General features: G+C 41.6%; 1 protein-coding gene across 3 annotated transcripts in view; it reads right to left on the reverse strand.

Moving 5' to 3' along the window:
* The window catches only part of LOC115168131 (metabotropic glutamate receptor 4), a 330,740-nt gene that overhangs the window by 77,580 nt on the left and 229,877 nt on the right, over positions 1 to 23,283 (reverse strand). For all 3 annotated transcript variants that reach the window (XM_029723096.1, XM_029723097.1, XM_029723098.1), the window contains exon 4: positions 1,158 to 1,293. In XM_029723096.1, coding sequence (XP_029578956.1) covers positions 1,158 to 1,293 — 136 coding nt within the window. The remainder of the gene's footprint in view (positions 1 to 1,157; positions 1,294 to 23,283) is intronic.

Below are 23,283 nucleotides of genomic sequence, written 5' to 3' on the forward strand. Positions count from 1 at the left end.
TTCCCACGTCCAGGATCCCTTTCCGTCCAAGATATCCTCCCATGTCAAGGATGTCTGCTCCTCCTGGCCACGCTGCTTGGTCCGTTTGTGGTGGGATCTTCTGTTATGCACGTCGTTGTAATGATGGTCGGACCAAGGTGCGACCAAGTTAGGCGTACATCTTTCTTTATTTCGATAACACCGAAAAAACAACAAATACAAAAACAAAACGAAACGCACAGTTCTGTAGGGCTGGCAAGCAACAGTACAAAAACAAGATCCCACAAACTAAAGGTGGAAAAAAGGCTACGATAGACAACGATAGACAGCTGCCTCTGATTTGGAACCATACCCAGCCAACAAAGAAATAGAAAACATAGATTCCCCACCCTAGTCACACCCTGACCTAACCAAATAGAGAATAAAAGGGATCTCTAAGGTCAGGGCGTGACAAGTCCTGTGTTCATATTTACATACCATAAGCCACTGCAGTGTTGTATTGTGAAATTATTATGATGCTATGTGTGTATCAAATGACAGACAGATGGAAAATGTTGCATCATTTCAATTTGGAGGACAAAACCATACATGTACTGTATGCTTGTACTGTATGCTTTATGCTTGTGTTAGTACTAGGTCATTTTGGAATGTGCTGTAAAACATAATGGTTAGCTGCAACACTTGCACCCACACACATCACAAGCTGCCACCCCATGCCAACTGATCAAGATGCTCCTCAGTCATCCTAAAGGTAACTAAAGGTTTACAACACTGCAGGGGAACAGAGGGAATTAAACAATATGCAGCAGATTGGAAATTGCTGTAATCTAGAAATATATACAACAGATGAGAAGAACATATTATGATCAGAATGCTACATATAGTTAGATTGTATGTATTTAATGTAAACTGGCACACATCCATTACACTGTGGACACCTAATGAAATCAAAGCTGTTATAGCTTACAGTAAAAAGCTAACTGAATTTGTGGGATGTTATCTGAGGAGGACAATATAAACATTTACAGCCATTTACACCACAGTATATATACCCAATGGGCAAACATTATGAATGTTGTGTCATTAAACAGAAACTCAGATGGGTTGAGTTACTTTGTTGCCATCATTTAGTTAGTTTCATTTTTTTTTTTATTCCTGTAACAGTCAACTGAACTTACCTAATGTCATCTTCGTTGGCAAAGAGAATGACAACCCGGGCGTTGGGGTTCTCTGACAGTCTACGGATTACCTTGTCAAACTCTCCAAGCTTAGGTTCTCGTGGTATCTTCACTGACTGAGAGATGCACACACCTCCTGCAACCAAGACAGAGGAAAAACATGTTAGAACAATTGTTTTTTTTTTTTAATTTTAAGGGAAATGGGGATACCTAGTTAGTTGTACAACTGAATGCATTGAGCTGAAATGTGTCTTCCGCATTTAACCCAACCCCTCTGAATCAGAGAGGTGCGGAGTGCTGCCTTAATTGACATCCGCGTCTTCGACGCCCGGAGAACAGTGCTCAGGGGCCTTGCTCAGGGGCCTTGCTCAGGGGCAGAACAACAGATTTTTACCTTGTCAGCTCGGGGATGGGATCCAACAACCTTTCGGTTACTGGCCCAAAGCGCCTACCCCCATGCCGCCGCTATTATATTGTTAGGAATTGAAAACTGGTCAAGGTGTGGAGAAATGCTGGATGCAAGAGATAAACTTCTATATTTAAGAGTTTTATTAAACAAAAATCTGCACAGGGAGACCAAAATGAGACTTCTGCAAGGTTATTAATAAACTGACACCCTTCAGTGGGAAGGGTGGGCCTAAATGTTTGTTGTTTCTTCCTTCCATGCATAATTCCAAAACATTAAATTAAGGCTGAAACCCGGGGGTTGAATAGACTATACATTTGACACCCATGGACGATTGTATGGCTAAGGGGACCAGATACCAATTACTAAGAATTGCTTTACAGTAACCTCCGACCTTAGAGACCAAATTCCAATAGGGAATAATCATCAAAATAGTGTTCTTAACAATAGACTGGGGAAAATAGACATGAACAAAAGCTGAACAGCTGATCTGTCTTGGGGCTCCCTCCAAACAGTTTAAAATCTGTACCTGGGGACTTTTACTTAAATAGACATGTATCTTTCTAAGGGTGTGCCATCTCTGATGTAGTTTGGAGTATTGGTGTAGAACACCCGTCAGGAATCAGCATCAGGAATAACTACATTGGTAAAACCAGCAAAGGGCATCTGCATTTAGATAGAGGTTTACTGTATCTAAATTCAGGTTCTCCCCAAGCTAGTCTGGCATATCATTCTTAGAATCACCCTGTTTCTTATTTATCTATTTCAACTGAAAGTAGGCCAAAGCCAAGGAGATTTTTTGTTGCTCTCTCCTGAACCAACAACACTAATCCTATTCATGTCTTCAGGACATTTTATGGATGTCTGGATGCAAGATTAAAATTGTGCTGGTGTAATATTTCACAGCAGGAGGAATGCAAGGTATTAAAACATATTTTCATGCACCACAAGGGGCAGATCTAAGACACGAAAACCCATCCATTCAGTTTATAGGGCTGCCAATGAGACTGGGTAAATTGTGTAGCAATTCTGAGCGAACCTATACCCAAAATGAAATGGTGAGCACTGGATACATTTTGTGAATAGTTGCAATTTAGCATTATTTTTTTACCTTATTTTACCAGGCAGGTCAATTAAGAACACTTTCTCTCCATGTATTATTGTTGAACTTTTTTAGGCTTTTGTTTAGTTATAAAAGACACATGCCTTGCTTACTGGGAAAGCATAATTTAATTGATATACAGCTTCAACTTCATACTTTCTGACACAGTAAGCATTATTTATGTTGTGTACTGTATAAATCCAAATGTATCAAGCCTTAAGGAATTTCACTGACTCATAGAACTATTAAGTGGGCCTTCAGAAACATTTAAAAACTGACTGTTGTCGCAAATAAATGAATAGTGATCAGATCAAAACTCCAAAACTGTCACATGTATCTTCGTCTTCTGACGATATAACGAAATCGTCGTCGGAAAAGGATGACCAATACGCAGCAGAGTCGATATAGTTCATGTTGAACATTTAATTAAATCAACACGAATACAAAAAACAAGAAAACGAACGATAAACTGACAGTCTGCAAAGCATAGGCTCAACACAGAACAATCACCCACGAATCACAAACACAAACACACCCCAATATATGGGACTCTCAATCAAAGGCAGATAGACAACACCTGCCTTCAACTGAGAGTCCCAACCCCAATCAACACAACATAGAAACACACTCACCAGACTACACATAGAAATACATAAACATAGACTATAAACCACAACCCCGGAAATACTACATCAAACACCCTTTAAACAAACACACCACCCTGAACCACATAAAACAAATACCCTCTGTCACGTCCTGACCAAACTACAATACTAATTAACCCTTATACTGGCCAGGACGTGACAAAAACAGCCCACCCATACAGCACACATGTTATGGAAACCAGTGCTATTTCATCTAAATACAATCAGTCAAACCCATGTAACCTAATTCCATACTGATCATTCCTAATCTGGCGTGTTAGACTCTGATAAATGTAACCGGTGTGAAATGGCTAGCTAGTTAGCTGTGCGTGCTAGTAGTGTTTCCATCAGTGACGTTACTCGCTCTGAGAACTTGAAGTAGTTATTTCCCTTGCTCTGCAAGAGCCTCAGCTTTTGTGGAGCAATAGGTAACTAAGCTTTGTGGGTGACTGTTGTTGATGTGTTCAGAGGGTCCCTGGATCCAGCCCAGGTTGGGGTGAGGAGATTGACGGAAGCAATACTGTTACACACACCCAATACACTTACAAGTCCCCAAAGAGAGCAACAAACCTTGCCTTGCCTTGAGGCATTGGTATCCAGCAGCAGAAAGAAAGTGAGTGAGCTCTAGCATACGTCCATTGGATACCAAACAAGCCAAGGCTTTCTAATTCCCCGAGAAACATTTCAGGAGAATTGTTTTGTCGTCCTGCCAAAATGCCACAGCGTCTATGTGCATGCTAATGAACTCGCCTCTCTTGACTCATACAATGCAGGCCCACTGTATCATCAATGCAGGAATAATACCCTCTGGTTCAGTGAATGGCTGCCAGGGCCTCACAATGGATCAGAAAACAAAGCTGCGCCCCAGCTCTGACTAATAGGTTGGGAAAGTGAAAGTAAGAAAAAACCAAGTAGCGAAGAACATTAGAGGGACAACAATGGCAGTGATGACAGGCTAGCTCATAGGTGCAAAGGGCCACTTCCAGTTGATGGCATGCACCAGTCCTCAGTCAATGGCGTGCAATGGATGTTCTTGTACTCCCACATACTGTATAGTACAAGTAGTTTATTTTTCTTTGATTTTGCGGTATTGCTAAACCACTGGATTTTTATCACTATTTGTTTCTCTGGTGAATGTTCTAATCTTGCTGGTCATGCATGTGACAACAAATAGGCCTAGATGAAGCAGCTAGCGCTGGCAGTACTCACTGGGCTGGATCATTTTATTTTTCTTCTCTGGAAAAATAGAGACTTATTCCTACTCATATTGTAGTTCATGTCTGTTTCTTGCATGGCCAGCCATCGACAGATCCATGATTCCACAATTCTTTCCTTCACCCTCCACATTAGATTGAAAGCCATTTGTGGGTTTACATCTACAGCACATTCTTACTTGAGACAGGAAATTGGGGAGTGTTTTATAGACTACCTACAATCCTACAAACCACCATTCAGGGCCCCACTCTATGCAGTCTCCCATCCCACTTTCTTGTTGTCCGTCTCCAATCCTACGCTGTTCCACCCCGTACACTTTTTCCAACTAATTAAACCCAGTCTAAACTAATTCTCCTGGTAGGTTTGTCTATCCATCTAGCTGTCTCATTCTATATACAGTATGCAGCCAGTAGACTCATGGGAAATTTTACTTCAGCAAGATCTAGAGAAATGCTATAGCAACTCTCCTTGTCATTACTGGAGACTCTATCCATCTTAAGAGCATCTTTGCCTCACTGGTGTCTCAGTCCCAGGGTCCCTAACCATATGCTCTGTGGAGGAGATAGAGAGTTATCCCTTCTCCCCGCTCCCTCTTCACTTCACTGCTACTGTTCTGTGGCCTAGCCTCTGGAGAGGGGAGCGAGATAGAGAGATAGAAAGTGAAAGCAGTCGAGGTCCACTATAAAGATCTAATAGATCTGCAGGAAAATACATTTAAGTCCTTTCTGCAACTCTTTCTGCATTTCACCAAAAAATGGTTGATCTGTTTAAGGATGTAATGGAATTTAAAGAAAGTTTGGAATTCACGCAGTGGGAGGTGGAGAAGGACCATTCAACAACATGTCTGAGGATTTTGTATTTTCCAAACACTTGACAAGTGCTTTTCCAAAGGAGACTACCTCGAAAACCAATCGAGGTGCAATAACATTTTAAATCGATGGAATTGAGGACATAAAGACTGAGACTTTGCATGTCAAGGCCAAGAAACTCCTGGAAGATCAACTCAAACAGGACCCTAATGTAACTATGTGTGCTGAGAGTCGGGATGCAAGTTCAGGGAGTGAATACATTTAATAAAGGAACGGAACTTAATACAAAACAAGAAACGCAAACAACGCATGAAGCTGGAACAGAAATAACAATGCCTGGGGAAGGAACCAAAGGGAGTGACATAAATAGGGAAGGTAATCAAGGAGGTGATGGAGTCCAGGTGAGAGTCATGAGGCGCTGGTGCGCGTGACGATGGTGACAGGTGTGTGGGATAATGAGCAGCCTGATGACCTAGAGGCCGGAGAGGGAGCACACGTGACACCTAAACTCATCGAGATGGAGAGGATGCATAGGAATGGCACTTTACTCCCCGATGGACGGCCCAGATCTATAATGGTGAACCTGCTCGGGTTCAAAGACAAGGAGGATATTCTCAGAAGAGCCAAACGCCTGTAGGGAACCAACATCTTCATCAATGAAGACTTCTCCAAAAAAGGTATGCTTCAAAAGAAAGAAAGGACTAATTGAAGAATGTAAAAAAGGCAACATCTCATACCTGAAGTATGATTAGCTGTACGTTCAACCCCCTCTTGCCTATTGCAAGTGACTCTGCTATAGTCAACTGATTTGACACACACACACACACACACACACATATTTATTCTACTTTGTTCATGTGTTTCACCTAACCTCATGACCAAAAACACACATCACTCTAAATGTCATAACCCTCTGAAGTCTTCAGTGGTGTTATGTGGACTGTGTCAATGTGCATTCCATAAGAAATGCACCCCTATTGATAAAACTTTTAAAACCAAATTAACACAAATGTATTGCTGTATTGGACATGTGAGGCTTGCAGTTATATTTTTCTGTTCCACTCTATGGATGATTGTGACTTTGTATCTCAGTTGGTGTTAGGGGTGTGTATGGGAGGCGAAGTCAGGTGCAGGAGAGCAGAGTGTAGTAAACAGGTGCACTTTAATTCCGGTCCAAAAATGACAGCACATAAGAACAATAACGTGCCAAAAACACGGAACATAGCAAAAGTATAGCGCCTGACAATATCCACATAACAGTAAACAATTACACACAAAGACATGGAGGGTGTCACAATCGTTGTAAGGATAGGACCAAAATGCAGCGGGTATAGTGATCTTCTTTATTCACTTACTAAAGAGAACACTTAAACGAAAACAATAAACGACAACCAACAGTTCTGTAAGGTAACCCAACTATACAGAAAGCAACCACCCACAAAACACAAGTGAAACGAACACAACTAAATATGGCCTCCAATTAGAGGCAGCTGGTTGTTGTTGTCTCTAATTGGAGGTCATTGCCAAAAACCAACATAGAATTAGAATAAACATAGAAATATAAAACAGAAAAAAACACCCATCAAAACACCCCCTGCCACGCCCTAACCATACTACAATGACAAATAACCCCTTTTACTGGTCAGGACGTGACAGTATCCCCCCCAAAGGTGCAGACCCCGAATGCACCTCAAAACAAAACCCACAAAAACAACCCCAAACCTAAAGGGAGGGAAGGGAGGGTGGACACCGTCAACGACGGTTCCTGTGCTACACCCCCCCCCTTCCCAATCCTCCCACCACGGAGGTGGCTCTGGCCGTAGCTCCCGTTCAGCAGACTCTGGGCTGCCCTCCGTCTCCGTAGGCTCCGGGCTGTAGGCCGTCTCCGTAGGCTCCGGGCTGTAGGCCGTCTCCGTAGGCTCCGGGCTGTAGGCCGTCTCCGTAGGCTCCGGGCTGTAGGCCGTCTCCGTAGGCTCCGGGCTGTAGGCCGTCTCCGTAGGTTCTGGACGGGGAACTGTCGCCGGAAGCTCTGGACGGGGAACTGACGCCGGAAGCTCTGGACGGGGAATGCGGACTGGAGGCCTGATGCGTGGGGCTGGCATAGGAGGTGCCAGACTGGTGACACGCACCTCAGGGCGAGTGCGTCGAGCAGGAACAGGACGTACTGGGCTGGACAGGCGCACTGGAGGTCTGGAGCTTATAGCTGGCACACCCCGTCCGTCCTGGCTGAATGGTGACTGTAGCCCGGCACGGGCGGAGCGCTGGCACAGGGCGAACTGGGCTGTGCTGGAGAGTGAGGGCTGCCATGCGTAGAGCAGGCGCAGGGTAAGCTGGACCGAGGAGACGCACTGGCGGCCAGATGCGCTGAGCAGGCACACTCCTTCCTGGCTGAGTGCCAACTCTAGCACGGCAACGCTGCGGAGCCCGTACCGACCGCACTGTGCGTGCGGATGGGCGAGATAGTACGCATCACCCCATAATGCGCATCACCCCGTAATGCATCGCTCGCCCCTCCGCATGCCTGCTCAGTCGTGCCCTCTCTGCCAGTACCTCCTTCCGGAATCTTGCGTCAAGCTCGGTGCTCGACTCCCTTCTCGGCTCCGGTTTGCTCCACGGCTCCCTCCGAATAGCCTGGGAAGTTAGGTCAGGGTTCCCTCCTGACCTAGCAACACTCCCCTTATGCCCCCCCCCCCCAAAAAAATGGGGGGGCTGCCTCTCCACCTCCTGAATAGGAGGATACAACGCCTCGTACCTTTGTCGTTCCCTCTTCGACTCCTCCAGCTCCGCCTTCGGGCGCTGGTACTCCCCAGCCTGGCTCCATGGACCTTGCCATCGAGGATCTCCTCCCACGTCCATGACTCCAAATAGCTCTCCTGCTGCTCCTTCCTCCACTGCTTGGTCCTTCTTTGGTGGGTGGTTCTGTCACAATCGTCGTAAGGATAGGACCAAGTGAACACTTAAACAAAAACAATAAACGACAACCAACAGTTCTGAAAGGTAACCCAACTATACAGAAAGCAACCACCCACAAAACACAAGTGAAACGAACACAACTAAATATGGCCTCCAATTAGAGACAACAACAACCAGCTGCCTCTAATTGGAGGTAATTTCCAAAAACCAACATAGAACTAGAATAAACATAGAAATATAAAACATAGGAAAAAAACAACAACATCAAAACACCCAAAACAAACACCCCCTGCCACACCCTGACCATACTTCAATGACAAATAACCCCTTTTACTGGTCAGGACGTGACAGAGGGGAACAGAGGACTAAATACATGCAGTGATTATGGAATGAAAACCAGGTGTGTAATGGAACAAGACAAAACAAATGGATATATGAGAAATGGAGCGTAGATGGCTAGAAAGCCGGTGACGTCGATCGCCACCCGAACAAGGAGAGGAGCCGACTTCGGTGGAAGTCGTGACAGTTGGGCATGATATCAACCCTGATAACATGGTGTTCAACCCATTAGATATTAATAAAGAGAACTATAAATATAATGATTGTTTTAATCCAGATTCAAATTACCTGACATTTACCAGAGATTAGTCTATCACTTGTGATTACTATAATGTTAAGCAATTTAACAACCTGTATATCAGTGTATCTAATTCCAAGACAAGTTTATTTTCTACCTTTTCATTTGAACGTTCGCATTCTTCATAAAAATCATCACCACCCGGTTCATTTTCTGTCTTCTCTCAATTTTCCAGTGTTGCCCTTTCAGAAACATGGTTGACTGAAGAGACAACCATGCTTTATGACATGTCTCCTTACAATACTGTTCACCACTGTAGAACATCCAGAGTGGGAGGAGGAGGATTTATTTTTGTTCATAAATGTTTTCAATTCTTTGTAATCGAGGACCTCGCACTTACATCTGATAACATTGAATCTCTTTTCATCGAAATTCCCTCCTGTTAATATTTGGTGGTAAACAACTGGTAATTGGATGCATCTATCGGCCACCCAATTCTGGCATTGCTAGTTTCAAACTTGGATTTGAAGCTAAAATGTGTTTTCTATTGGGTGATTACAACATAAACGTATTTAAAAGTGAGAACCACTCACTGACATCTGACTTTATACTACAGCTATCTGTATCCCCTTATCTATAAGCCTACAAGAGTGACCAAATCATCAGTATTTTTTACAAATTCTTTGAATAATGTGGTTAATACAGGAATACTTTATACTGATATTTATTCTCCTTGGCACCTGGAAATTAACTGATGGAAATGATTAGTAGCATTAAATGTATATATATATATATATGTATATATTATTTATTATTTTTTTAATTATTTTTTTACCACTGCTTTCCCTTAGTTAAATGGCGTAAGAGAGCAGCACAAGGGTTCTGGAAACCTCGCTTTACAACTGGTCTCCTCAGTTAATAAAAACAAGTTGTAGAAAAAGTTTATCTGAAATTCCTCTCCCCTGAATTCTGCAAATTCCAAAAAGTATAAGAACACATTTATTCACCTACTTCGGATATCCATTTTAAAAAAATGTTTTACTAACAAATTCCAAGAATCCTTAAATAAAGTAAACTTGGAAAAACATCAAAAGGCATCTACAGCTATTCCATCTAAATGTATTGTTGGATATAAGACCTATAGTGATCCTGATGTTATTTCACGTGAATTTAACAACTTTTTTGCAAATTTAGGTTCCTCTGTCAAATACAATTTAGCAAACTGATGGAAATTGTCTCTCCCTGATCTGTTTCACCTGTCCTTGTGTTTGTCTCCACCCCCCGCCAGGTGTCGCTCATCTTCCCCATTATCCCCTGGGTACTTATACCTGTTTTCTGTTGTCTGTTGCCAGTTCGTCTTGTTTGTTCAAGTCTACCAGCGGTTGTCCCTGCTCCTGCTTTTCCCTCGTCCTCCTGATTTGTGTACCTTGCTTTTCCTGAGCCTGCCTGCCGTCCTGTACCTTTGCCTCTTCTCTGGATTATCGACCCCTGCCTGCCTTAACCTGACGTTTGCCTGCCCCTGTTGCTGTAATAAACATTGTTACTTCAACACAGTCTGCATTTGGGTCTTACCTGAAACATGATAGAAATTCCTTGGATTACATTAAGGGACATTTCCCTTCTCTGCTTCAGTTTGATCCCCCTGGTGTACTGTAATGGAGGTGATAGAGGTAATTGGTAACTTAAATATATCAGCAGTAGGTCACGATGAGACTGGTGCCTCTTTGGTGAAATCAGTGTCTTCCTTGATTACTGAGCCTCAAATGTACAGTCCCAGTCAAAAGTTTGGACAAACCTACTCATTCAAGGGTTTTTCATTAGTTGAACTATTTTCTAAATTGTAGAATAATAGTGAAGATATAAAAACTATGAAATAACACATGGAATCATGTAGTAACCAAAAAGGTGTTAAACAAATCAAAATATATTTTATATTTGAGATTCTTCAAAGTAGCCAGCTTTTGCCTTGATGTCAGCTTTGCACACTCTTGGTATTCTCTCAACCAGCTTCACCTGAAATGCTTTTCCAACAGTCTTGAAGGAGTTCCCACATATGCTGAGCACTTGTTGGCTGCTTTTCCTTCACTCTGCGGTCCAACCCATCCCAAACCATCTCAATTGGGTTGAGGTCGGGGGATTGTGGAGGCCAGGTCATCTGATGCAGCACTCCATCACTCTCTTTCTTGGTCAAATAGCTCTTACACAGCATGGAGGTGTGTAAGGGCTGTAGAAAAACAAATGATAGTCCCACGAAGCGCAAACCAGATGGCATAGCATATAGCTGCAGAATGCTGTGGTAGCCATGCTGGTTAAGTGTGCCTTGAATTCTAAATAAATCACAGACACTGTCACCAGCAAAGCATCCCCACACCTCCTCCTCTATGCTTCACAGTGGGAACCACACATGGGGAGATCATCTGTTCACCTACTCTGCGTCTCAGAAAGACACAGCGGTTGGAACCAAAAATTTCAAATTTGGACTCATCAGACCAAAAGGACAGATTTACACCGGTCTAATGTACATTGCTCGTGTTTTCTTCAACCAAGCAAGTCTTCTTCTTATAGGTGTCCTTTAGTACTGGTTTCTTTGCACTAATTCGACCATGAAGGCCTGATTCACGCAGTCTCCTCTGAACAGTTTAAGTTGAGATGTGTCTGTTACCTGAACTCTGAGAAGCATTTATTTGGGCTGCAATTTCGGAGACTGTTAACTCCAATGAACTTATCCTCTGCAGCAGAGGTAACTCTGGCTCTTCCTTTCCTGTGGCGGTCCTCATGAAGAGACAGTTTCATCATAGTGCTTGATGGTTTTTCCGACTGCACCTGAAGAAACGTTTAGAGTTCTTGAAATTTTCCAGATTGACTGACATTCATGTTTTAAAGTAATGATGGACTGTCATTTATCTTTGCTTATTTGAGCTGTTCTTGCCATAATATGGACTTGGTCTTTCACCAAATAGGGCTATCTTCTGTATACTACCCTTACCTTGTCACGACACAACTGATTGGCTCAAACGCATTAAGAAGGTTAATTGAAATGCATTCCAGGTGACTACCTCATGAAGCTGGTTGAGAGAATGCCAAGGGTGTGCAAAGCTGTCAGAGGCAAAGGGTGTCTAGTTTGGAGAATATCAAATATAAAATAACACTTTTTTGGTTATTGCATGATTCCATATGTGTTCTTTCATAGTTTTGATGTCTTCACTATTATTCTGCAATGTAGAAAATAGTAAAAATAAAGAAAACCCCTGGAATTATTACGTGTCCAAACTTTTGACTGGTACTGTATATCTTCACCAAAGCTATGGAAACTGGTATTGTGCCTAAAGATTAGAAAATGTAAAAAATGATCCCCCTCTATAAATATGGGCATCAAAGATCTTTCACAAATTATCGCCCATTATCTGTACTACCATGTTTTTCTTAAATCCTGTTGAAACATTTAAATCAACACTATATTCTGTCTGCGCACCAATATGGTTTTCGATAAAAATTACTCCACAGGCTCTTTTGCAACTTGTGGATAAAATCTTTTCAGCCCTGAACAACAATGAATACGCTCTTGGCATATTTTTTGATTTATCCAAAGTGTTTGACACGGTTTATATTTTTATTTTTTTTATTTAACCTTCAATCATGAAATATGACTTTATTTATAAATTGCAATATTACAGTTTTCATGATTATACATATAATTGCCTTGATAGTTATGTCTATGACAGAGAACAATTTGTTTATGCAAATGTGGGTGCATCTACCAGGCCAAGATATCCTGTGGTGTGCCACAGGGTTTGATAATTGGACCTTTGGTATTCCTAATCTATATCAATGACCTTGCTGCTGTGTCTTTTACCATACTTCTTTGCTGATGATACCAATTAGATTTAATCACAAAATCATTTTGATTCACTAATTAATGAAGCCAACTCAGGCATGGCCAAATTTTCTGAATGGTTCCAGATAAACAAATTATCTTTAAATGTACAAAAATCCAACTTTACTGTATTCTCTATTAAGAATAAGAAATATTGCAAAAAATAAAAAGAGCCAGAATCTCAATTGGTGGGAATGAAATGGAACAAGTCACATCCACTATATTCCTCTGAGTTCTAACTGATGAAAAGCTATCCCAAAAAGATCATATTCATTTTGTCTGCATCAAAGTTATGAAATCTTTTGGTATCATCAGAAAGATTAGTGGTTTGGTTCATCAGGCTTGAGTCCTAACTCTATACTATAGCATAATTTACCCAAATCTCATTTACTGTAATATTGTCTGGGCCAGTACATTATGTATAACACAAGACACTGCGATAACCTTTTCCCTCTTATCTGCCGCACCTCACATAGTCAATTCTTTATCAGATACAGAGGTACCATACTCTGGAATTCTTATCTTCACATTGCCAAAACATCATCATCACCCAATAACTTAAAGTGAAGACTGGGGTCAGCCTGATGAACCAAACTACTCAGTAATCTCCTCCATATAGCCTAACTCTCCCACACTCACATGCACACGCACGTTTAAACAAAACAAATATTTTGTTTTCTGTGATTGCTGATCAATTAATTCATACATTTATAATTACTAGGTTTTGTTATCTGTTTTAACAACCTTTTTTAATTTTGTACTTAAGTATTGTTTTTGTGTGGTGTGGTTTTCATATAATTATGCCCTTGTGCTTCCAACCACAGCTGCACACCATTTTTTTAAATGTGGGTCCTCTAATGGGTCTGTGGCACAAAACTCCATAATGTATCGCTGCCACAAAAAAATCACTGCATGCCTGCTTCATCACAATGCATTACCAATCTCTGTACAATTGTAGGAATATAATATGTATTTATTGTTCTGCAGGTATTCTTATAATTTCCCCATTACAGAGATGTTTGGTGAAGGGGAGTTTATTTTGAACTGCGAAAACAAATCCAGCACAGACTGTTATGCCTTTTTATCGATCTAATTATGATTGTTCCCTCATTATGTATCTGCTATTATAGTTATGCAAGGTAATAATCCAACGGTAATGACTACCTTCCAGGAACCTGTTCCTCCACAAAATGCATTTCTAGATTAATTTTAGCTGCAGGACAGGTTTTAATTAGGAAAATTCTCCTTCTTTCCCCTCTTCTATGATGAAATTCCCCACATTGCAGACCAATCATTTCGATTCACTGTCATATGGTATGAACATGTAGACAGAAAGACAGATAGATAGTTAAGCAATTTAATAAAAACACAGTGAATGTTGCAACCACCCTAGCAGGGAAATCATTTTCTTCATCTCTGAGGAGATCATATAAGTAATTATCTGTTGCTTAGAATAAATGCTTTGAATCTTGCCCTGAGAACTAGTATCAAAGATCGTTTTAATTTGAATCACATGGATGGTTTAGCTATTGAATGGGAAGAAATAAATGACCACAATTTCACCTCACCAACTTGCCATTTGTTTTTATTTATCCATATGCCAACGCCATTTCTCAGAACTCCCCTATCATCCTCTTTAGAACTGAGAAATGTACAAAATCCAAAAGGGCACCTATGTATACAGTATGCCCTCCCCAGATAGTAAGGGAAGGTGTGCTTGTATTATAAGGAATGGCAGACACTAGAGGACTTGTCAGACAGTATAGGGTTTACTTAGTTTACTCAGTGTGCATGCTAATATGAGGCAGCAGCTCTGGAATCGTGGTATATAGAATACAACGTAGAGGCGTGGGTTCACCGTCACTGTGGGAGAATGCAGCAGTTTGTGTTGTGCCCACAGGCCTGCTTGTCAAACACTTTTAGGGCCCATGGGGATTCACACTAATATCCTGCCTTTCCTCTCTTACTCTGGTGCTGCTGATCATGTACTTCCTAGTTAATACTGCTCCAGTTACACAATAATATTTATGTTGATGCATGATGACATGACTGACAACTTCGAGACGTTTGCTCTTACTGTCACTGTGTGTGCTGTGTGCAGCTGTGTGTTGTGTGCGGTGTGCAGTGTGTCTACCAAGGCAGATGTTTAGTAAACACAGACAACACAGACTGTACACTTGAAAGGGGGAAGGTACACTAGAATCTGTAAGAAGAGGGAGCAGGGAGGTGTATTAACAGGAGAGGAGGGAGTAGCTAGGAGAACAGGGGGAATACAGAGAGAGTAGTGAGGCAGCACACACCTTCTAGGTACAAGAGAAAACTGAGGGGAGTATTAGAGCACTCTGTTATGCCTGGGATATTTACATTTGGAAACAGAGAGAAACGGGATTTGGAACTAGCGGAGGATGACATGAAAAGCTATGAATTGAAAATAGTTTATGTGCCTTAGCACCTTCATTGCTAGCTGAGTACATAGACACAGTAAACAAGTGCATACAACACATATACTAGTGGATGCTCCTCAGAGAAGGAAGGGGAGGACCATCCTCCACAGTGAATTTCATAAAATGTTTAATTGTAAGACATTTAAAATTGTATCACTTTTAGATAAAACTATACTAAATATAATCACGTCACCAAATAACTGATTAAAACACACTATTTTGCAAAGGTCTACGGTAGCCTCAACAGTACTCTGTAGGGTAGTACCATGGTGTAGCCGGAGGACAGCTAGCTTCCGTCCTCCTCCGGGTACATTGACTTCAATACAAAACCTGGGAGGCTCATGGGTCTCACACCTTCCATAGACTTACACAGCAATTATAACAACTTCCGGAGGATGTTCTCCAGCCTATCAGAGCTCTTGCAGCATGAACTGACATGTTGTCCACCCAATCAAAGGATCAGAGAATATATCTAGTACTGAAAGCATACGTTACAGCTAGCTAGCACTGCAGTGTATAAAATGTGGTGAGTAGTTGACTCAAAGAGCGAGAAAGAAAATAGTTGAACAGTTTTGAACAAACTATTTTCTTCCAAAATGAAGGAGAAGCAAGAGAGAAATAGAGAGCAAATAGCTAGCAAATGCAGTTAGCTAGTTTAGCCTACTGAAACACCCTGCTCAGAAGGATGCTATGTTAGCTAGCTGGCTATGACTTTCCAACAAAACACTGGAACTCTTCCAAGTCAAGGTAAGCTTTTGGTAATACTAATTTATTGCCACCAGGGCTGACTGTACACTAACATTATTGCATGATTGTAGCGGGTTTACTAGCGCATTAATTCTATTAGCTATGTTGACTATAACGTTACTTTATCTATGGTGACAACAAATGTAGGCTGCGGTTTGGCTTGGATTTTTTTTCCCCGCCTGGTCACATACATCTGATCGGTTGTGCATTGAAGTCCACAAGCAAAGGGGAGAGATGAGAGGAGGAGAATGCGTAGATAGATGCGAGAAAGAATACAACATGGCTGCTATGAAAGTGAACAGTGTTTACGTGTGATCAGCGGTGTATTCATTTCGCCGATTCTGTTTAAAACTTTTCTTAACGGAAGCAAACGGAACAAAACGGAGATAAACATACATACATTTGTCCAATAGAAACTGTTGGACTAATGATTATACCCTATATCAGCTAGATGCAGGCAAGAGTGTGCAAGATGGTATTGAATGTCACTGTCTGTCCATGTGTCACCTCTCAACCTGTGTGCACCTACGTTGTAAACTTTTCATGGGCTAGGTTGTAGCAACCTCAAGACGGGTATAGCAAAAATCAAGTTGTAGCCTAAACCTGTTGCTGTTACATAGGTCGGCGCACAATTGGCCCAGCTTCGTCCGGGTTTGGCCGGTTTAGGCTGTCATTGTAAATAAGAATTTGTTCTTAACTGACTTGCCTTGTTAAATAAAGGTTAAATACATTTAAAAAATACATTGAACTGGGTGATTGGAATATGAATGAGACACATCCAATAATCTGTAATAGAAATAAGGCCATGCTCATGAAAAACAATTGTCCTCCCTCATCTTAAACAGCACTGACCGCCACTGACATATACCTGTACATGTCTCCAACAGAGGCAGATATGAATTTGTTTGGACTTCAGGTCATTTGAAAATACAGACATGTTCTTATCTTCCTTCATGACCACGTGGGCAAAGGTATGCCACAGTAGGTTCAGTGTTGGACTACGGATCCCATCCTATGAAGGACTGTTTATAAGTCAATATGTTGCACAACATATAACATCAATTATTTACCCACTTGTGTTTCCTGTGTTTGAATGACTTCCCAAATATACAGCCTTAATTTAAGTAATTACATCAAAATAAGTGCACTAAATTGCATAAACAAAGGACAGGCATATTAATACCCATATTAATATCTGAATTTAAAGCTATGCTTCTCCCTTTAGAAGGAAGTGGTAATCGACAATCTAATGTTTTGACATTGAATGCACCATTTACTGCAAAAGACAAGATTTGGGTAGCCATTTCTTGCCTTCCATGCCATATTAACAGGGGTGACGTGTTGTCCCTCTGGTTTGTATTCTTGCCTGAAGAGTTTGATATTTTCATCAAGTGAACTCTTGAACCAAGCTCTTTCAAATGAAAGTGTTGCCCAAAGCACCTAGAAGGTTCCATTGAAAGTGAAATGGAATGAAGGAGCTGAGTGCAAAAGTTCATTCTAATTTTGAACTAGGTAGTAACTAAGTAGTCTATTCCCAAGCCCCCCTCATGCTTGGTACTAGCTGGCTATGAGACTGGGTACTGTTGTTGGCCCACTCAGACGGTAATGATGGTGCACTACTCAGGAATTGGATCAGATATAAAATAATATTAACACTACAAGAAAAAACAGAAAGAACAAGGAGAGGTTCAGTAAAATACAGAAATATCCTGGACGACAGAACTCGGCCTCTGCATGCAGTATAAAGCATCTACATGACCAGGAGGGGTCATTGAGAATGACTAAACATCCTTTGGTCAGGGGATGTGTTCCTGCTGGTGGTCTCTTGAGCCATGTCGCCAGACTGCTGTGCTGAGAAGCCTCTTTCGCTTGTCCCATCCACCAAATACAAACTTTAGGCACGACAACACCCTGTTTGCATTTCTATCATGATATTATCTTTGTCTGACTGAAATTAAATTAATACTGGTTAACTCTTGAGGATCGTACCCTTTTTTTAAATGACATACCCAAATCTACCTCCCTGTAGCTCAGGACCTGAAGCAAGGATATGCATATTCTTGATACCATTTGAAAGGAAACACTTTGAAGTTTGTGGAAATGTGAAATTAAAAGTAGGAGAATATAACACATTAGATCTGGTAAAAGATAATACTAACATCATCTTTGAAATGCAAGAGAAAGGCCATACTTTCAGATAGGAGTCTAGTTGTAATTTAGATTTTGACCTCCAGATGTTAGCAGTGTGTGTGTGTGTGTGCAAAGTTTCAGACTGAACCAGTGAAGAATTACATTACTGCACAATATTTTGTATCAAGTCTGCCAGGACTTTGCCCAAATGTGCCGAATTGGTCAATTGATACATTTTCAAGTACATAACGATTAGGAATATACAAAAATGCTATGGTAATAAAAAAATTCAAGTTTACACACTCCCAGGAATGTCATAAATTATGGATCATTAGCTTATACACTAACTTTCACACATCTAGATGGCCGGGCAGAGTGGGTGGGGAGCCAGAGACAGCCCTGGGGTCAAACTGTAGACCCCAGTTCCTACATTTGAACATAAAAATTGATTTTATGAAACTAAACTATGCTACATTTTATCTCTGGGACCCTCAGGATGACAAATCAGAGCAAGGATCAAATAGCTCTTATTCTCTCCCCATTCACAGTAGAAACCTGAAACAACGTTCTAAAGACTGTTGACATCTAGTGGAAGCCTTAGGAAGTGCAATATGACCCCACAGACACTGTATATTGGATAGGCAATCACTTGAGAAACTACAAACCTCAGATTTCCCACTTCCTGGTTGGATTTTTCTCATGTTTTTGCCTGCCATATGAGTTCTGTTATACTCACACAGACATCATTCAAACAGTTTTAGACACTTCAGAGTGTTTTCTATCCAAATCTACTAATAATATGCATATCCTAGCTTCTGGGCCTGAGTAGCAGGCAGTTTACTCTGGGCACCTTATTCATCCAAGCTACTCAATACTGCCCCCAGATCCCAAAGAAGTTTTAAGCCATTTTGCCACAACTTTGGAAGAATGCTTGGAGTCATTGTCCATTTGGAAGACCCATTTGCGACCAAGCTTTAACTTCCTGACTGATGTCTTGAGACGTTGCTTCAATATATCCACATCATTTTCCTGCCTCATGATGCCATATATTTTGTAAAGTGCACCAGTCAATCCTGTAGCAAAGCACCCCCACAACATGATGCTGCCACCCCCTTGCTTCACGGTTGGGATGGTGTTCTTCGGCTTGCAAGCGTCTCCCTTTTTCCTCCAAAACATAACAATGGTGATTATGGCCAAACAGTTCTATTTGTGTTTCATCAGACAAGAGGACATTTTCCAAGCTGTTTAAAGGCACAGTCAACTTAGTGTATGTAAACTTCTGACCCACTGAAATTGTGATACAGTGAAATATAAGTCAAATAATCTGTCTGTAAACAATTGTTGGAAAAATTACTTGTGTCATGCACAAAGTAGATGTCCTAACCGACTTGCCAAAACTATAGTTAGTTAACAAGAAATGTGTGGAGTGGTTGAAAAATGAGTTTTAAATGACTCCAACCTAAGTGCATGTAAACTTCCGACTTCAACTGTACCTCTTCTTCCCTGCCTAGGCAAGTTGTCTGACTCTGGTATCATAACTGAGAAGAATGGGATAAGTGACGCTTTTAATCATTTTTTCTCAGCAGGTTTTTTTATTTGAGAGAAACAGTGGTTTAATTGACCCTGGTCAGTCAATCGACTGTTCTTCCCTCTGCCAGCCTCTAGCTGACTCAATGGTTAACCTGTCAACTTGCAGCTAAAATATTAGAATCCTTGATTAATTCTCATCTAAGGTCTCTCTTATCTTTGAAATATATTCTAAAATGTACATCAGTCTGGTTTTAGACCCGGTCATAGCACTATCTTTGCTGCATCCTTAGTTATAAATTATGTAGTTAACTGTATGGATAAAAGGCAACATTGTGCTGCCCTCTTCATTGACCTGTCAAAGGCCTTAGATACTGTTGATCACTCATTGCTAATTCAGAGGCTTTCCTAACCCTAGACCAGGCTGAATGTAACTGGTTTAAAAACCAGTTGACAGATAGAATCCAATATGAATCTACTGATCAAAAATACTTCGTAGACAACAGTTGTGGACTAACAGTGAAATGCTTACTTACGTGCTCTTCCCAACAATGCAGAGAAAGAAAATAAATAAATAAGAAGAAGAGAAAAGTAAAACACGTAATAATAAAAGTCATGATAAATACACAATGAGTCACAGGGGGTACCAGGACCATCTCGATGTGCAGAGGTATGAGGTAATGGAGGTAGATATGTATAGATAACTAGGATTAACAGATAGTAAACAGTAGCAGCAGCGTATGTGATGAGTCAAAACAGTTTGTGCAAAAAAGGGTAAATGGAGATAGTTAAACAGTTAACCAAATAGCTACCCAGACTAACTATTTAGCAGTCTTATGACTTGGGGGTAGATACCACTTGCCATGCGATAGCAGAGAGAACAGTCTATGACTTGGGTGGCTGGGAGTCTTTGACAGTTTTTAAGACCTCTCTTCCAACACTGCCTGGTATAGAAGTTCTGGATGGTAGAGAGCTCAGCCCCTGATGTACTGGGCCGTACGCACTAGAGGTCGACCGATTATGATTTTTCAACGCCGATACCGATTGTTGGAGGACCAAAAAAGCCGATGCCGATTAAATCGCCCGATTTTTATGTATATATTTGTAATAATGACAATTACAACAATACTGAATGAACAATGAACACTTTTATTTTAACTTAATATAATACATAAATAAAATCAATTTAGTCTCAAATAAATAATGAAACATGTTCAATTTGGTTTAAATAATGCAAAAACAGTGTTGGAGAAGAAAGTAAAAGTGCAATATGTGCCATGTAAAAAAGCTAACGTTTAAGTTCCTTGCTCAGAACATGAGAACATATGAAAGCTGGTGGTTCCTTTTAACATGAGTCTTCAATATTCCCAGGTAAGAAGTTTTAGGTTGTAGTTATAATAGAACTCCCTCTCTCTATAGTATATGTATTTCATAGACCTTTGACTATTGGATGTTCTTACAGGCACTATAGTATTGCCAGCCTAATCTCGGGAGTTGATAGGCTTGAAGTCATAAACAGCGCTGTGTTTCAAGCATTGCACAGAGCTGCCTGCAAACGCAGGAAAGTGCTGTTTGAATGAATGCTTACGAGCCTGCTGCTGCCTACCACCGCTCAGTCAGACTGCTCTATCAAATATCAAATCATAGACTTAATTATAATATACTGCTCAAAAAAATAAAGGGAACACTTAAACAACACATCCTAGATCTGAATGAAATAAATAATCGTAAATACTTTTTTCTTTACATAGTTGAATGTGCTGACAACAAAATCACACAAAAATAATCAATGGAAATCCAATTTATCAACCCATGGAGGTCTGGATTTGGAGTCACACTCAAAATTAAAGTGGAAAATCACACTACAGGCTGGTCCAACTTTGATGTAATGTCCTTAAAACAAGTAAAAATGAGGCTCAGTAGTGTGTGTGGCCTCCACGTGCCTGTATGACCTCCCTGGGCATGGGCATGCTCCTGATGAGGTGGCGGATGATCTCCTGAGGGATCTCCTCCCAGACCTGGACTAAAGCATCCGCCAACTCCTGGACAGTCTGTGGTGCAACGTGGCGTTGGTGGATGGAGCGAGACATGATGTCCCAGATGTGCTCAATTGGATTCAGGTCTGGGGAACGGGCGGGCCAGTCCATAGCATCAATGCCTTCCTCTTGCAGGAACTGCTGACACACTCCAGCCACATGAGGTCTAGCATTGTCTTGCATTAGGAGGAACCCAGGGCCAACCGCACCAGCATATGGTCTCACAAGGGGTCTGAGGATCTCATCTCGGTACCTAATGGCAGTCAGGCTACCTTTGGCGAGCACATGGAGGGCTGTGCGGCCCCCCAAAGAAATGCCACCCCACACCATGACTGACCCACCACCAAACCGGTCATGCTGGAGGATGTTGCAGGGAGCAGAACGTTCTCCACGGCGTCTCCAGACTCTGTCACGTATGTCACGTGCTCAGTGTGAACCTGCTTTCATCTGTGAAGAGCACAGGGCGCCAGTGGCAAATTTGCCAATCTTGGTGTTCTCTGGCAAATGCCAAACGTCCTGCACGGTGTTGGGCTGTAAGCACAACCCCCACCTGTGGACGTCGGGCCCTCATACCACCCTCATGGAGTCTGTTTCTGACCGTTTGAGCAGACACATGCACATTTGTGCCCTGCTGGAGGTCATTTTGCAGGGCTCTGGTAGTGCTCCTTCTGCTCCTCCTTGCACAAAGGCGGAGGTAGCGGTCCTGCTGCTGGGTTGTTGCCCTCCTACGGCCTCCTCCACGTCTCCTGATGTACTGGCCTGTCTCCTGGTAGCGCCTCCATGCTCTGGACACTACGCTGACAGACACAGCAAACCTTCTTGCCACAGCTCGTATTGATGTGCCATCCTGGATGAGCTGCACTACCTGAGCCACTTGTGTGGGTTGTAGACTCCGTCTCATGCTACCACTAGAGTGAAAGCACCGCCAGCATTCAAAAGTGACCAAAACATCAGCCAGGAAGCATAGGAACTGAGAAGTGGTCTGTGGTCCCCACCTGCAGAACCACTCCTTTATTGGGGGTGTCTTGCTAATTGCCTATAATTTCCACCTGTTGTCTATTCCATTTGCACAACAGCATGTGAAATTTATTGTCAATCAGTGTTGCTTCCTAAGTGGACAGTTTGATTTCACAGAAGTGTGATTGACTTGGAGTTACTGTGGGTTGTTTAAGTGTTCCCTTTATTTTTTTGAGCAGTCTATAATAAACACACAGAAATACGAGCCTTAGGTCATTAATATGGTCAAATCCGGAAACTATCATTTCGAAAACAAAATGTTTATTCTTTCAGTGAAATACGGAACCGTTCTGTATTTTATCGAACAGGTGGCAACCCTAAGTCTAAATATTGCTATTACATTGCACAACCTTCAATGTTATGTCATAATTATGTACAATTCTGGCAAATTAATTAGGAAGAAATGGTTCTCAACGAGCCAGGTGACCCAAACTGTTGCCCTGACTCTGCTGACACTGATTGCAAGAGATTTGACACAATTTCAGGCACCACATTGATTCTATGCAACACAGGACAAGCTAGTTAAACTGGTAATATCAACAACCATGTGTAGTTAACTAGTGATTGTTAAGATTGATTGTTTTTTATAAGATAAGTTAAAACGCTAGCTAGCAACTTACCATGGCTCCTTGCTGCCTGCACTCGCGTAACAGGTGGTCAGCCTGCCACGCAGTCTCCTTGTGGA

Source organism: Salmo trutta, chromosome 30 (genome assembly GCF_901001165.1).
Source record: "Salmo trutta chromosome 30, fSalTru1.1, whole genome shotgun sequence".
In the NCBI taxonomy this organism is placed as follows: Eukaryota; Metazoa; Chordata; class Actinopteri; order Salmoniformes; family Salmonidae; genus Salmo; species Salmo trutta.